This window comes from Aquarana catesbeiana, linkage group LG04 (assembly GCF_042186555.1).
Source record: "Aquarana catesbeiana isolate 2022-GZ linkage group LG04, ASM4218655v1, whole genome shotgun sequence".
NCBI classification, from domain to species: Eukaryota; Metazoa; Chordata; class Amphibia; order Anura; family Ranidae; genus Aquarana; species Aquarana catesbeiana.
The window spans coordinates 42425366-42442557 of record NC_133327.1 but is presented as its reverse complement, the minus strand read 5'-3'; the positions used below and the strand labels follow the sequence as shown (position 1 = coordinate 42442557).

At 43.5% G+C, this 17192-nt stretch overlaps 1 protein-coding gene across 1 annotated transcript in view; it reads left to right on the top strand.

Annotated features, from left to right (window-relative positions):
- Positions 1 to 8437, top strand: part of LOC141139199 (cytochrome P450 2K4-like) — a 42177-nt gene extending 33740 nt beyond the window's left edge. Inside the window, exon 9 of the mRNA XM_073625117.1 lies at positions 8084 to 8437. Within this exon, the coding sequence (XP_073481218.1) occupies positions 8084 to 8268 (185 nt within the window). The 3' untranslated portion in view covers positions 8269 to 8437. The remainder of the gene's footprint in view (positions 1 to 8083) is intronic.
- Positions 8438 to 17192: the final 8755 nt, after the last annotated feature.

Sequence of the window (17192 nt, the reverse complement as noted above, 5' to 3'; positions counted from 1 at the left end):
CACGCTCCGATCGGAAATTTTCCATCGGAAAATCCGACCGTGTGTACGGGGCATAAGTCACCCTGTGCTATCCTGGCACAGGGTGAGTGAGAAAATATATCTTGGACTACTTAAAATGGGACAGTAATATTTGTCCACAATATCTCCCAGGATGTATGTAGAGACTATTATTGGTTTGTTTGATTCTGAACTCAACCTGTTAATTGAGTGAGCTGATCACATTAGCCCCCAGGACTGGCTAGGAGACGAACTGTTGATGACTAGGCTGAGGAGGGGGGAAATTGTTGTTTGTATTGTTAGTTGTAATTAGCTCCTGCTATTGTGTTTATACTACTGTGTGAAGCTCGGTGCCCACAAGTCTGTGTCCTACAGGTCATGTCTCTGAGTCATCTGGTCTGGGTAAATTTTTTAGTAAATTAGCTCATGTTAATTAGGTTAGCTTAGAGTCATCCTGCTGTATAAATTTGTGTGAGATCTCAAATAAAGAGTTAGTCCTGATGTACTCCAAGACTGGTGTTGTCTAGTTGTTGGGGGTTCCTATAGCCAGATCCATTGGACTCGTGTTCCAGAACTTAGGAGGCGGTATACTGACGGAAGCACTCAAGCGGATTGTGGGATGTTCCATGACATGGGTGGCAAGCAGCGGGAAAGCTTCCTGCAGTCTGGGAAATCTAAACCTCCACCTGGATCCAAGATCAGGATAGCAGACTTCAGTCACCCCAACGGAGATATGGACCTGGCATCAGAGTTCCCAGGGCTGCTACGGATCATCCTTTCAACATATACCAGGACTGTGTCTGAGGATGAATACCTGGAGCTTTGGCAGCAAATTCGGGTGGAGCTCTGGATTGGAGCCCTCCAGCTCACTGGTATAAAACAGGGCAAGTGCTTTCCAACCTAAGAGCAACGGGCCAGTGACCAACAGGCATTGCGGATGGCATTCCTGGGAGAGCAGCCCCAGGAGCAATGGGTGACTGAGTTGAACAGGCTGGTCCAGCAGGAGATAGAGCTGGACAATCATTATCAGGTTCTGCAATGGCACGCAGAAGAGGGATATTTAGGGGAGACAACAGAATGCTCTCCGGAGGGATATGACTTTGGAGGCCCTGGATTGCTGTGGGAGAGCCTTACAGATCATTTTATGTTTGGCGATGAAGGGGAACCTGACCTTGAGGACCTGCGAGAATATAGAGAGGCTATGCTCAGTTTTGCAGGGGTCTCAGAGCTCAAACCTGATCTGGACCATTTGCTAAGGAAGGAACGGCATCTGGAAAGGGCATACAGGAAACTGCTAGAACACATTCAGCAGCATGCCAGAGAATCAGCAGTGGAAAATCTGAAGATTGCCGTCCCCAAACCTGAAGTGCTGACCACAGGGCAGAACTCTGCTAACCTCTGTCCAGTACTGATAACATCTTCTGTTCCATGGACAGGAGAGGGTGAACCTCTATCCCCAGACACCAGTTATAGAGATAGGGGATTTAATTGACTTTTCTGCTGAGGAAGAACAACCTGATGAGCCTCCAGCAGAAGAGCTGGTATTAGGGCCAAACTTCACTGTGCTCTGCCCAGCATCAACAGCAGTATCTGTAGAGTTACAACAAATTTCTCCAGCTGAAGATCTGGTAACTGAACAGAGGGTCCAAGACCTCTGCCCCACACCTGTGGCAGTTTCGGAGGCCCAGGGTGAGAAGGTGGCAATCACTTCCCAGCAGCAGATACAGGGGGAGAAGGGAGAGGAGGTGTGTGTTGTCCCTCCCCAACAGTTGGCCAGGGTGGAGGAAGCGGCCTTCCCCCCCAGCAAAGATCAGTGCACCTGGGAGACAGTACCATAGACATGTTGTCCAAGCAACCAGATGAGGGAATGGAAAAGTAAGCAGCCGGCTCACCTCCCCAATGGCAGCTACACAGTTTGGGAGTGGAGGAAGCCAGCCTCCTGCCTCAACGGTTAGCCGGAGCGGAGGATGCGGAGTCCCCAGCAGAAGTGCTGGCAACAGGGCAGAGCGTTACCAACCTCTGCCCAGCACCGGCAACAACTACAGAGTTCCAGGGAGGCGGGGCAGTCGGCCTCCCTCCCCAACAGTTAACCGGAGCAGATGGTGTGGGGTTTCCAGCAGAAGGGCTGGCAACAGGGCCGAGGACTGCTGGACTCTGCCCTCAACTAACAGAGGATGGATTTCCTGTGAAGGTGGATGGGACTTCAGTCTCCACCTGTATACCCCAGGGATGCTGGGCAGTTGGCCCAGATCCCCAACAGCATGACAGAGTGAGCCCAATCACCCTGTCTTCTCTCCAGCGGCAGAAAGGACTTCAGGGAGAAGGGCCAGTCCAGGCAGATATGTTCTCTGAGAGAGGCAGAGGTTTGCTGGGTGAGTAATGCTTTGTTTGGAACAATTTATTTGGGGTACTGTGTGGGTACAGGCATTAGCTGACTGGAACTACTTACTAACTTCGGTGTCAACTCTTCTGGGGTCTCCTCCTGTGTTAGTCTTCTGCCGAAAGGGGAGAGATGTGACGGGAGGGCCCGTGGAACACAGAATCCCTTGGAAAGTAGGGGATGTCCTTGTTTCAGCTCCCCATATACCTCTTATGTCTAAGTCACCCTGTGCTATCCTGGCACAGGGTGAGTGAGAAAATATATCTTGGACTACTTAAAATGGGACAGTAATATTTGTCCACAATATCTCCCAGGATGTATGTAGAGACTATTATTGGTTTGTTTGATTCTGAACTCAACCTGTTAATTGAGTGAGCTGATCACATTAGCCTCCAGGACTGGCTAGGAGACAAACTGTTGATGACTAGGCTGAGGAGGGGGGAAATTGTTGTTTGTATTGTTAGTTGTAATTAGCTCCTGCTATTGTGTTTATACTACTGTGTGAAGCTCGGTGCCCACAAGTCTGTGTCCTACAGGTCATGTCTCTGAGTCATCTGGTCTGGGTAAATTTTTTAGTGAATTAGCTCATGTTAATTAGGTTAGCTTAGAGTCATCCTGCTGTATAAATTTGTGTGCGATCTCAAATAAAGAGTTAGTCCTGATGTACTCCAAGACTGGTGTTGTCTAGTTCTTGGGGGTTCCTATAGCCAGATCCATTGGACTCGTGTTCCAGAACTTAGGAAGCGGTATACTGACGGAAGCACTCAAGCGGAGTGTGGGACGTTCCGTGACACTGAGATATCATCTCCTCAGTTAGGTATAGGCCCCATAATTGTAAGATCTTCGGGCCCTCCTCCATGTTATGAATAGAGTGTGAAGTGCCTTCTCATTCGATCAGTAATTTAGTGGGGAATCCCCATCTATATATTAATTATTGAATTCAATTTTTTGCCTGCTAAAATTGTTGCTTATGAGGTGTCTGAATATAGCATGATTCCTGCGTAGGTGTTGGGGATAGGTAAATGGTGACGTGCGTATTGCATTAGTTGGCCCATCACTTGAAAAAAGTGTATTTTTGCAATTACATCTCTGGGTAATCTTTCTGGAATATATGAGGGCTAAGGCAGGCTGTGTGCCCGGACAATTGACAGTTCCTGTTGTAGGACTGTAGGAATTAGTGCGGTTATCATTTCTCTTATGAATTTCTTCAGATCCTGGGGTTTAACATTTGCTGGGATACCCTGAAACTTAGTATTATTCCTTCTAGACCTATCCTCTAGGTCTGCCACATTCAATCTTTTAATTCATCATTCTACTTCAAAATGGGCCTCAACCAGGTCATTGTGTGCATCAGTGAAGTCGCACATTTTCTTTTCTATAAAGTCTACTCTGTCACCAATGACGAGGGGCGGAGCTACAACATGGCGCCAAGTAGCAGTGTGAAGCTGTGAGCTCCAGGCGTTACCCCCCGAGCGAATATGCTAAGAGAGTTACAACTCTCCTGGTGAAGCCGGCCTGTATCCCCTCTGTGGAAATCTTTTACTCGCCTGCTGTGTGCTTGATTTCTGCTTGGATTCCGGATTTCAGCCGCCCGACCGTCTCCCCTAATCCTGGGTTGAGCGACCCGCAGCGAGCCATCTACCTGGCAGGGTTGGTGTGTGGAGGAAAGCGGTTTGAGGCTGCAGCTGTCCACCTGCAGTGTAAGAGGCTGGGGGGGCATACGTGAGTGGAGGTCGGAGGTCGGTCTGAGTGGAAGCCAGAGCAGGTAGGTGACTCACGAGTGGGGAAATATTGAGGGCGGTCTGCCCTCCTGAACTCCCAGAGGTGCACCGAGGAGCCACTGAAAATTGAGGCTCGTTAAAGGAGCAGTGAAGAAGCATGGTGGCTTACGGAGGAGACAGAGAGCCTGACAGAGCCTGACAGAGCAGGTCTGAGCTTTACCAGCGGGACCAGCTATCCTGCAGGATTGAAGATCAGGTAGGATCGGGTAGGAAGCACATGGTAGTATTGCTTAAAGGTGGTAAAGAAGGAAAACTAAGTCACTGTCAGACAGCTAGCTGGTGAAGTAATACTTAAGTGAAGGACTGTTTTAAGCTTGTAGATGCCTGCTTTAGCATGCTTTGGTTTATAAGATTTGTGGACTGTCTGCTTTCCTTTATATTGCCGCAGCATCTTTACAATCTTGAATTTTCCTACCGGCCTGACTGAACTTATCTGCATATATTTATCTGCATCTACCTGTATAGCCGCATAGCTGCTTACTAACTACCTGCATAACTTTTTATCACCACTTTCTATCACCTGACAATATATGCAATGAGACTTGAGTTTCTTGCATAACAACTATAAAATACCTACAAAATACCTTTAATCCTATCTGCATTCCTACCCATACATCTAACTGCATATTTGCATACTTACCTGCATTACTAATGAGGAAGCAAATGAGAAAGAACTACTTTTAGCTTACAGTGGCTGCTTTGTCTTGGCTTGTGGAAACTGTTTTGTGGACTGTCTGCATTCCCTCCCTCTAGAAGTTGAAATTTGAAACAATATCTGGATTACTTATGCCTATATAGGTCTGCTTCCATATCTACCTAGTTACTTGCTGTTTATCTGTATAACTACTAGCCAGCCAGCCAAATAACTTTATGCACTGTGTTTTTTGTATCTGAATGTACCTGAATAACAATTACAAATTATCTAAATACTCGCCTGCATTTCTGCTTCCAGCATAGAGGAGAGATGTAGGGATTTATAGACCCCAGATCTCTCTGTAAAGAGGACCTGTCATGCCCTATTCCTGTTACAAGGGATGTTTGTTGAGTATAATTGATTGAAAAATAAAAAATAAAGGGACAGTGTAAAAAAAAAAAAAAATTACAAAAATAAACAAAAACATTTTTTAAGCGTCCCCCCATCCCCTCATGCATACAGTATGTAGGTCGCGCCCATATATGTAAATGGCGTTCAAACCACACATGTGAGGTATCATCGCGAACGGTAGCACAAGAGCAATAATTCAAATTTTTTTTTAAGCTTAGCCTTTGGAGATTTTTAGGTACCGAAGTTTGCCACTATTCCACAAGTGTGCACAATTTTAAAGCATGACATGTTAGGTATCTATTTACTCGGTGTAACATCATCTTTCAAATTATACAAAAAATGGGGGTAAATATTGTGTTTAGTTTTATTTTAAATCATGGAAGTGTTTTTTTTACCAAACAAAAATTGTGTTTGAAAAATTGCTGCCCAAATACCGTGTGAAATCAAAAATTGCAATAGCCGCCATTTTCTTCCCTAGGGCAGGGGTGTCACACTGGTGGCCCTCCAGTTATTGTGGAACACAAGTTCCATCATGCCTCTGCCTATTGGAGCCATGCTGTAAGCCTTGCAATGGTTCATAGGACTTGTAGTTCCGCAACAGCTGGAGGGCCGCCAGTTTGACACCTGTGCCCTAGGGTCTCTGCTAAAATATATATATAATGTTTAGGGGTTCTGAGTAATTTTCGAGGAAAAAATTCAGATTTTTACATGTAGGAGAGAAATGCCAGAAGTTTCCTGGTATGGAAGTGGTTAAAACATTCCTGAAACAAAAGTTTTGGATAAAAACTTGCCAGCTTTGTGCAAGCATGCCCCAGCCTGTGATTTCAAAGCAGTCCTACAAGAATGAGGTTTCTTCCTCCCTCCAGACCTGGACAGTTTTAATAATTGGGCTTGCACTGCAAACTAGAGGTTTGTGAGATGGAATCATCAGTGAGATGTGATCTGATAGACCAAGAACAAGGTAGCGTTGTATGCTCCAGGGATATTTGTATATACATACATGGTACAAGATGTTATTTTCCCTTATAGGTTAGTTCTCATTGGAAAAGAATTGGACTACATATGAGATATTCCAAATCTGGAATATCTGTAGCTGTGCTCCAGTGAAAACAAGTGTATAGGTGCTGCAACCTTCCCACGTAAAAGCTCCGCCCGGGGCTCAGACCTTGAGGCTGCTGACACCTCCAATGTACCAGAATAAGGAAAGGGATGGTCGACACTCAGGATGACATCCAAAATAGTATTCATTTATTAAATACATGTACAGAGCTGTAAAACAGCCTACCCGTTTCGGACGTTAGTCCTTAGTCATGACTAAGGACTAAAGTCCGAAATGCGTAGGCTGTTTTACAGCTCTGTACATGTATGTTGTTTTTTTCACATTGACAGATTCCTCCACATTTAGATTTCGGAGTCTTTCTGGCTGCTTGGTAGACATAGCAGACTGTTAAACCAATATACCTCATCAAAAATTGAGCTATCCAGCCAAGTCTTTCTAAATAACTATCACACAGCTGGTAATTTTGTCTGCAGTAATTCTTAGCCTGAATTTGTTGATCTTGTTGGTGAGTGATCGAAAGTTGCTGAGAAAGAGACTTGGCAAAGCTGTGAGAATAAGCTTCTATCCTAGCTCATGGGTCAGCTCTCTTACCCCACTTTAGCTTCCAATGCTTTCACCACCCTCATTACTAGACATGTGCATTCGTTTTCGTCTGAATGCATCTTCGTCCGAATTTCAGGTATTTTTGTTATCGTTTTAACAAACGATAACGAAAGTGCAGAATCTGAAAAACGAAAGATCCGACATAAACAAATGCTTTATTTTCGTTTTCGTTGCGACAACAGTTCGATATAGATAGGAGATTCGACATGATGATGACGACAGTAACAATCTGTGTCCATCAAACCTGTGGTCGAATGTGCCTAACCTTAACTCTATTAGTCCAAGATTATTCTACATAGAGAGAAAAGATTCGACATAGAGAGAAAAGATTCGATGTAGGGGAGAAAAGATTCGACGTAGGGAAGAAAAGATAGATAAAAATAATGATGATGATGAATGTTATTGGCTGATTGTAACCAAAGAGGAGGAGCAGTAAAATAGCTAGAACTAAGTACACACGTACTTTGACTTATGGTGTCTGTTGAAAGTTCTAAGAAGATTCGACGGAGCAGGTAAACTATACGGCGTCGTACAGTTTAGCTGCTCCGTCGAATCTTCTTTGAACATTCGACAGACACCATAAGCCTTCAATGACAGATTCGACCTTAATTTGGATTTTCGGACGAATGCAATTTTTAACGAAAAACGAAGTAAATAAAAACGAATTTCGGGAGTAACTAAATAAATTTATTTTTCAGACGAAAACGAAATTCTGAAGCGAAATATTTCAGTGTGCACATGTCTACGTCATTACTTCTCTGTGAGATGGTGATAATTCCAGTGAACTCCAATGAGTGTAGAAACTCTGGTCAAGCAAAGCCCAGAGTGTGACTCTGATGTATAGTATACCTCTGATACTCAGCGATTCCTCAGGTCCATAAAATATTCTCGCATTAGCTGCCTGTAACAAACATACTGACTGTTATTGAGAATCCAAGAGGCCACGTTGCTGAGCCTGCATGTGCTGCCAAGCAACTTTCATTTATCAGTCAATGAATTTACCACTTGGCCTTTTATTTTCCATCATTCTTCTATATTTTATGTGCATGTGGTGCCATAGTGGATATAAAATGGTAAAAAAAGTATGCAAAAGTCACACTAATGTAAGCATTACGAAAAAAAAACTAATGTACACAAATAATCATTATTTTTTTTTGTTTAAATCTCTTTGGAAGCATTCATACACTTTGAGAATCTCTCCTCTCTGATTTCCACAGGTCGGAGGTCTTGCCCTGGAGAAACACTGGCAAAAATGGAGCTGTTCCTTTTCTTCACTAGCTTAATGCAGAAATTTACGATTTGTGCAGCACCTGGTGTGATCAACTTCAATGTCAAATTGTCAGTTGGCCTTACAGTTACGCCGTTATCTCCAAAGATCTGCTGTGTTCCACGGTCCTACTAATACATTATCACTCTTCCTTGTATTTCCTTAATTTCCACTGCTCTGTAGTGCTGTACAATGCTACTCCTCCCTTACCAATATGCTCTAAGGGACCCTTACCCAAAAGAGAATATCAATGTTGTTTAGGTCCGCTCTCATGCACTGATTAATACAGCCTCGAGTTTCCATATACTGGCCTCCATTTTTCTCTGAGATAATTACAGGCACACTGCATATTATTATTTTTCAGGATTTATACAGCGCCAACAGTTTACTGGGATCGTCTGAAAGTGGACAGAGTAGGAGATATGTACAAAAAGAGAGCAAAAATGGGAATCCCTATTCAAAATAGCACTCAGTAGCACTCACCGAATGAATTTCAGGAGGTGTGATCAAAAATTAGACTACATCAACACAGAATAAAATAAAAAACAAAAAGATCGCCACACACCTACATGAGTTAAACTACAATTATTTATTTGCCTTAAAAAAGCAATATACATAGAAAAAACCCCAATCCCTATATCCCCCTATAATTTTGGCCAGAGGGAAAGACCCCCAAAAAAGAAAAGGGGGATTCTCCCCTGTGGTCTACCCCCGCCCAACAACTAAAAACACACAAACTGCGTAAATGGTGTAAATAGAAAAAACCCTTCACAGAGAGGGGTGGGGGACACACAATTCACACAGTCTGCAGACCTTATCCCTCCCCTAATATAAAACACCCCCTTTATGTATACCTAAAAAACACATAGATCACCCATAGGACCAAGGTCATGCAAGCAATTCCTAATGTGGGGCAGTGTGTTCCCGAAAGAACGGGTTATATGTCACTGTCCCACAATGGAATAGGGCACAGCCTGAGATACACTGGGTGATATCCACCCAAGGGACTCCCAGTCGTCAGTCAGTCAGTAATTGAATGCATGTATTATACATCCTGCTAATAGTCTTATCCAGCTGGATTGTGTATAGTTAAAGAAGAGGAAGAGTTTTCAAATACTCCAAGGGCTGTATGCAATGACAAGTTACTCAATTCTCAGCAAGTGTGAAGCAATGGTACTAATTTCCTAGTTTATAAATCTGAGACTATTCCCACAGCCTGCAGGTAATTCTCACGATTAATCCTTAGTACACACATGTAGCTTGTATAATAGCTTGACAGTCACTGGTTTATACAACTTTTCTCAAGTATGATCGAAATCAATCTGTCACTGTATGTCCAATCATCTCCAATTGCCAGCCAAATGATAGTAATCCTTCATATTTCAAGGTATCTGTATATGTAATATTGGCTCCTGCTCTCCTCAAATTGAAAACGGGCTAAGCAAAACACTGTGCAGCAATCTCAGAGTATTACAGAACTACGTCAGAACTAAGGGAATAGTCAGCCGTGATCCATTAAATACAAAACCACAGATCACTCCCAATTATCTAAGGTGAGTACCAGCTGTTGTTAACCCATTTGCTACTTCACCCCAGGTGTGGAATTACTATAAAGTTTCAAGCTTAAAAACATAGTGGTGTGTTGCCCTGCACTAAACAAAAAGTAAATATCACTAAGTGACAATCTTTGTCTGCATCTAAATGCTATGTGGGAGTATTACTAATGTAGGATATTTTTTTCTAGATTATCCAATAGGACTTTTGTATTGTATTGTCTTCTCATATGTGCTCAATGCTAATGGGATCTTTGGCTATAGGCTAGTGTCAATCCCTAATCGCTATTCTCCACATAGTCCTAAATAAACCCATATAATAATCGGTTCATGCATGGGCTATTTAGGCTCCAATTAAAGAGCCAAATCCCCTCTGAGATCATCTGCACCCAGGCGATCCCACAGGCACATCGCATCATATCACATTGACATCCCACCCGACGTGCCTAACATCTGATTTGGCATGTCAGGTGCGTCGGGAACAGATCATACACACTCAGACTATATTCAAGTCTATTAGAACATGTGCAGATCTGTTTAGAGCAGGCGGAACTATTTTAAACACTGAGTTATCAGGTCCATCGGTTCCATCTAATACAGGCCACTCCTAGATTAAATCTGAGTCCACCATTATATATCCTGCTCTATTCAGATTGCAAATACCTCTGTCATTGAACTCAGCTATTGGAAGGAGACCAAGCAATGTTTTTTAAGATTGAAACTTTATAGTAATTCCACACCTGGGGTGAAGTAACAAATGGGTTAACAACACCTGGTAGTCACCGTAGATAATTGGGAGTGATCTGTGGTTTTGTAATTAATGGGTGACGGCTGACTATTCCCTTAGTTCTAACGAAGTTCCAGCCCCTTGGAAAGAAGCATGTAACCTCTAGGCTGGGATGAGCACCCCCATTTCTCTACCTACCGTAGCTCAACCCTATTGACAATAAGGACCTAATGCAATCACGATGCACAAGCCTGAAGAAAAATTCCTGTCTGGATGATCTTTTTACAACTACCTCCTGAATGACTCCCTATCATTCCCCAAAGGATTTGGGAAAAGAGGATTGGTGACAGGATATTGTGAACATTGGCTATACAAAAACTCCCGCAAGAGAACTACAAATGCCCTCCTTTTATTGCAACACACTGTGCTAACAGAAGGGAAAACAAGGAAACAACCCACGGAAAAGGAACAGCTTCTTTGAACATCCAATGTTTGAGCGATCTCTGTATAACCACCGGATCCATGAATAACCCACACTAAAAGATTACCTGCAGGTTGCAGGAACCCTGTTTGTGGTTACATTAAATGTATCTGTGAGGATTGTTCCATTCTTAAATATTTACGAACATTGTTTCATACCTTGTAATACTCTGAGATTGCTGCACAGTGTTTTGCTTAGCCCGTATTCAATGTGAGGAGAGCAGGAGCCAATATTACATATACAGATACCTTGAAATATGAAGGATTACTATCATTTGGCTGGCAATTGGAGATGATTGGACATACAGTGACAGATTGATTTCGATCATACTTGAGAAAAGTTGTATAAACCAGTGACTGTCAAGCTATTATACAAGCTACCTGTGTGTACTAAGGATTAATCGTGAGAATTACTGCAGGCTGTGGGAATAGTCTCAGATTTATAAAATAGGAAATTAGTACCATTGTTTCACACTTGCTGAGAATTGAATAACGTGTCATTGCATACAGCCCTTGGAGTATTTGAAAACTCTTCCTCTTCTTTAACTATACACAATCCAGGATAAGACTATTAGCAGGATGTATAATACATGCATTCAATTACTGACTGACTGACGACTGGGAGTCCCTCGGGTGGATATCACCCAGTGTATCTCAGGCTGTGCCCTATTCCATTGTGGGACAGTGACATATAACCCGTTCTTTCGGGAACACACTGCCCCACATTAGGAATTGCTTGCATGACCTTGATCCTATGGGTGATCTAAGTGTTTTTTAGGTATACATAAAGTGGGTGTTTTATATTAGGGGAAGGATAAGGTCTGCAGACTGTGTGAATTGTGTGTCCCCCACCCCTCTCTGTGAGGGTTTTTTCTATTTACACCATTTACGCAGTTTGTATGTTTTTAGTTGTTGGACAGGGGTAGACCGCAAGGGAGAACCCCCGTTTTTTTTTTGGGGGTCTTCCCCTCTGGCCAAAATTATAGGGGGATATAGGTATTGGTGTTTTTTTCTATATATATTGCTTTTTTAAGGCAAATAAATAATTGTAGTTTAACTCATGTAGGTGTGTGGAGATCTTTTGGGGTAGGGATTGGGGTAGAGAGGGGTAGAGAGTTTCAGAGGATGGGAGAGGCTTGGGAAAAGTCCTGGAGGCGTTGAAGAAGCTAGAGAGCAGGAGCTCTTGGGTGGAAGGAAGTTAACTATTTGGTTGGTATTTTCAGACTAGGTTGGTGATGTAGCTGGGAGGGATTGGCAGAGAGGGATAGCAGGCACTGAGTGGTTTGTTAGAGCCTGGCAGCAGCATTCATCGACTGAAGGGGGGAAAGCCTATGTAAAGGTAAGCCAATGAGAGGGAGTTGCAGCAGTTGAGGTTAGAAATGACCAGTGAGTGAATTGTGGTGTCATGGGTTAGAAAGGGGCATATCTTGGAGATGTTGCAGAGGTTGAGGCGGCAAGCTTTGGACAGCAATTGGATGTGGGGCCAAAGGGACAGTTCAAAGTCCAGGATTACACCTTGGACCATGACATGGGGGTACCGATTCATAGATGAGCTGTTGATTTTGACATAGAAATCAGGGGAAGAGGCACGAAGGGGAGGAAATATTATTAGCTAGGTTTTGGATAGATTGAGTTTGAGAAAGTGGTGTGACATCCAGACTGATATATCTGTTAGGAAGTTGGTGATGCGTGAAGAGACTGATGGAGTGATCTGAGGGGTAGAGAGATGATGTGGGTGTCATTGGCATAGAAGTGGTACTGAAAGCCATGGGGGGCAATCAACTGACCCGGAGAGGAGGTGTAAATTGAGAATAGGAGAGGTCCAAGAACAGAACCTTGGGGGACCCCGATGGAAAAAGGAAGAGGAGAGGAGGAAGTAGAGCTGTAAGTGACGCTGAAGGTGTGGTGGGATAGGTAGGATGAGAACCAGCGAAGAATACAGTCACAGAGACCAAAGGACTGGAGCATATCTGTTTACGTCTGTAAATCAGTGGACCACAAAATGTGCAAAGCATATGTGCTGAGTTGAGATCTGCAGATACTGTAGCTGTTGGAATAGTTGTTCTGTACTTTACTGCTCCTCCCTTACTAATGTGCTCCAAGGATGCCATTAACCAGAAGAGGAAATCCAAAATCTTCAGGTCTGCTTATCTGCACAATAAGAAAAAACAATAGAATTGTGCTAATTAAATATGAATGTGAAGTTATTCAAATTGATATAAATAAACATGTGATGAATATAGTGATAACTCTAGATGACTCGCTTCACTCATGTATAGTGTGCTGAACCACAAAAATTTGTGACATGTGACAAAATTAATATAAATCTAATATATTAAAGAAGAAAATCGAGGAATATGTTCCTCATACATAAAAAGTCCCAATGAATAAAGTGACTTGTGCCAAATAGATCTTGAAAAGAAGAAGTCCACCACCAATACAGAAGGGGTAACTGCTTACCGGAACCCCATGATCCCCCCACTACAGAGGATCAGGGGAAGCTGGTATATAATAACTCCTGCAGAGTATGGCCAATGGGACAGCTGCTGAGCTATTTTAAAGATGGATGTTTCTAGACCTCCTCTGGAAGGTTCCTGATGTTTCCAGCCCTCCTCATACACGATAGGCTCAACCACAGAGCCCTGTGCCCTGAACAGCGACTACCGCGTGCATGCTGGGAGTGACGTCTTTGCAGTTCCGGCCACTCACGAACCTGGAAGAAACTCCAGGGAAGATGTCCGCCGTCTCAGCGGTGTGCGGGCTTCATTCCAAGGTAGGTTCTTCATAATGAGCTAGGATGTGATACATCCTAGCTCATTATGCCTTTTGTATTGTAGGGTTTTTTTTTCCGTTTACAACCTCTTTAATTAAAAAACAAAAACACAATATATGTACCTGCTCTGTGCAAAAAATTTTGCACAGAACAGCACCAATCCTCTTTTTCTTGAGTCCCCTGCCAGAGCCCCTGGCTCCTCTTCTTCTCTAAATGCCCCTATACCAAGCCACTTGCTATGGGGGCACTCGTGTGCTTGCTCCCGAGCCCCACCCTGTGCATCCATAAGAAACACAGAACTGGGCTCAGCTCCATGCCCGCTCCCTCCTCACTGGCTTTGATTGAAAGCAGTGCTGCTGTCTCTTAAGGGGGCTGCATACTGAAGGTTTTTACCTTCATGCATAGAATGCACAAAGGTAAAAAACTTCAGCCTGTAGAACCACTTTAAAGATGAATATCTTAGACCACCCATAGCCATCCTTTGACAACTGCATCTGTACCTATTACACAGCTTCAATCTGTTCCTATTCCCAGGGCCAACCCCTCTTTTGGACCCAAGTGCATGTGCCCCACCATTTTTCTAATCCCCCTAGTATTATCTGTAATGCACATTGTATTGTTCAGAATAAATAAATAAAATATAAACTTGTTTATATTGCTTTTAACTGTATGTTAGTATCTAATCTATGTAGCGCTACCCCCAGAGATGCCACTGAATTGTTTTGTCATTTCTCTACACACCTGAAGATGACACACCTCATTCGCCCAGCACTTACTGACACTCCTTGATATATTTCAAAGAATGTTAAGGCCAAGCATTGCCTAAAAGAATAGAGGTTTAACATTTGTATTTGTACAAACAATCAATAAGACAGCAACATTATACTGTATATGGTTAAACACCTGCAGTATTCAGTATGGGTAACAGTAATTAACAGAACTGAACTACATTTACCTAGCAACAGTAATGTATATAAAGATAGTCCTAACTTGATATAACAGTCCCAGTTTTATCACACTGGTCAGGGACTGATGAAAAAAAACAAAAAACCCACAAAAGTTGCGGCCCTTGAAGTAGGCACAACAGTTCCCAGAATACAATAGGAGTTGCTGTGATGACTCTCTTTCAATCCTGCTGAGACAGTCCTTCAAATGGTAAGGGTGCTCTTTAGTACAGCCTGATCTGACCAGGTATCTAGATCACACCTTACTCCCTCTCACAGAGAAAGTTCTTGGTCTCTTAGGCAAGGTCCTTCAAGTGATATTAAAGGTTGTTTTTTTTTAAATAACGAACATGTCATACGAACCTGCTCTGTGCAGTGGCTTTGCACAGAGCAGCCCAGATCCCCCTCTTCAGCGCTCCTGCCTCCCTCCCTCCTGCCGAGTGCTAACATAGCAAGCAGCTTCCAATGGGGCACTCGAGCAGGCTCACTCTCAAGCTGCTGCTCTGCCAGTCCATTCAGACACAGAGCATGGCTTGGCCCTGCCCCTGCTCTCTCCTCTTTGGCTCACTGGCTGTGAGGAGGCAGAGACCTTGGAGAACCACAGCTCTCGTGCACATCGCTGGATCGAGATGAGGCTCAGGTAAGTATTAGGGGGGCTGTTTCACACAGAAGGTTTTTCCACCTTCATGCATAGAGTATATGAAGGTAAAAATCCTTGAGCCTTTACAACCACTTTCACAATGAGAGTCTTCTCAGAGGTGTCTCTCTCAGTTGTAGCCAGCTATGGCAGGATTCTGTTCAGCCTCTGTTCAGCCAGCCAGCAGCAGCTCTGTCTTTTCCCCATACACCTGGTTGCTTCCAGCCAATCCTCCCCTCTTTCCTCCGCAGCCTGCAGCCCCCTCCGTTCTCTTTGATTTGTTGCACCAGCAAAACACCTCCAGGATCGAATCAGACCTATTACAGATGCCCCCCCCCACAGTGGAGACACTTCATAGATGAGCATTGCAAAGTTGTTTCCCTAAAGATGGCTGCTGCACTTCTGCATTATTGAATATTCAGTTTAACTCTGTCCACACTGCAGAAGGATAATACAGCAGCAACAAAGGAAGAAATTCCCCAGCAGTTATCAGCCACTGTCCAGGTTACAACTAAAATTACAATATGTCTTTTTTTAAAGCCTAGTAGAATGTTCAGTCTACACCAGCTAAATACATTGCAGGTGCAACTCAAACAGAGGTGTTCAAAGCCTTACAGTTCATTTTCACCACAGCCGGTGAAGAACAGCCTGCCCCCTGCCAACATACTATAAAGAAGAAACCCTAGGGGATGTCCTGCATGCCTCCTGTATAGCGAAAAGCCTTCAAGACTCTGTGAGAACATCTTGAGGGCCCTGTGATTGACACTTCTGGCAGCCCCTGGGCAGCGTCAACAACAGGAGATGACTGACCAATTCCTCCCACACAACAGACCAGAAAGCTCTTTTTTAACCAATGATGATTAGCCAGGGAAGGACTTGGTAGAGTAAAGTTTTTTTTAATTTTTTTTATTAGTTAATGTAGATAAGCTTTAAAACATAAGTACAAGGCAAATATGAGTGGAAATGAAAAAAAAAAAGAAAAAGCAGTAAGGACATATACTGTAGCTGTTATACATCGGAGAGCTTTCAGTAAACGAATGAAACAAGAAAAACTGAATGAATATGAATGACAGTACCAGTCATGATTGCCAACCCACCACAACTTTTTTTACTGACAAAACATGAAAAATGTACTGTCAGACAGCATTTTTTTACTGGCAACCTGAAAATATGACATAAACTCTAATAAAACATTTATTAAAGAGGTATTAAACCCAAAACCCAAGATGTAATATATTGTAAATGTACTGTTAAGAGTAGGAGGCCATTTAAAAGAAGGCAAGTAATGCCGCGTACACACGGTCGGACTTTTCGTCTACAAAAGTCCGACAGCCTGTCTGACAGACTTCCGGCGGACTTTCGGCGGACTTGCAGCAGACTTTCTAACGAACGGACTTGCCTACACACGACCACACAAAAGTCCGACGGATTCGTACGTGATGACGTACACCGGACTAAAATAAGGAAGTTCATAGCCAGTAGCCAATAGCTGCCCTAGCATGGGTTTTTGTCCGTCGGACTAGCACACAGACGAGCGGATTTCGGGTCCGTCGTAGTTACGACGTAAAGATTTGAAGCATGTTTCAAATCTAAAGTCCGTCGGATTTGAGGCTGAAAAAGTCTGCTGAAAGTCCGGAGAAGCCCACACACGAACGGAATACCAGCCAGCTTTAGTCCGTCGGCGTCCGTTGGACTTTTGTAGACGAAAAGTCCGACCGTGTGTACGCGGCATTAGAGTTTTTGGAGAAACATCCTTTAGTGATTCCAGGTCACCATCATATTGCCTACTTGCACATTCAACACTACCATGACCAAACAAAACACCAGGGCCCACTGTTTACTGAAGAAGCTTTACGAGCTGCTGGACTGTGGATAGTTGGAGCTAAGAAATGTGTGAGCAAGTTCCTTTTCAAGTGTGTTATCTGCCGTAAACTTTGTGGAATGT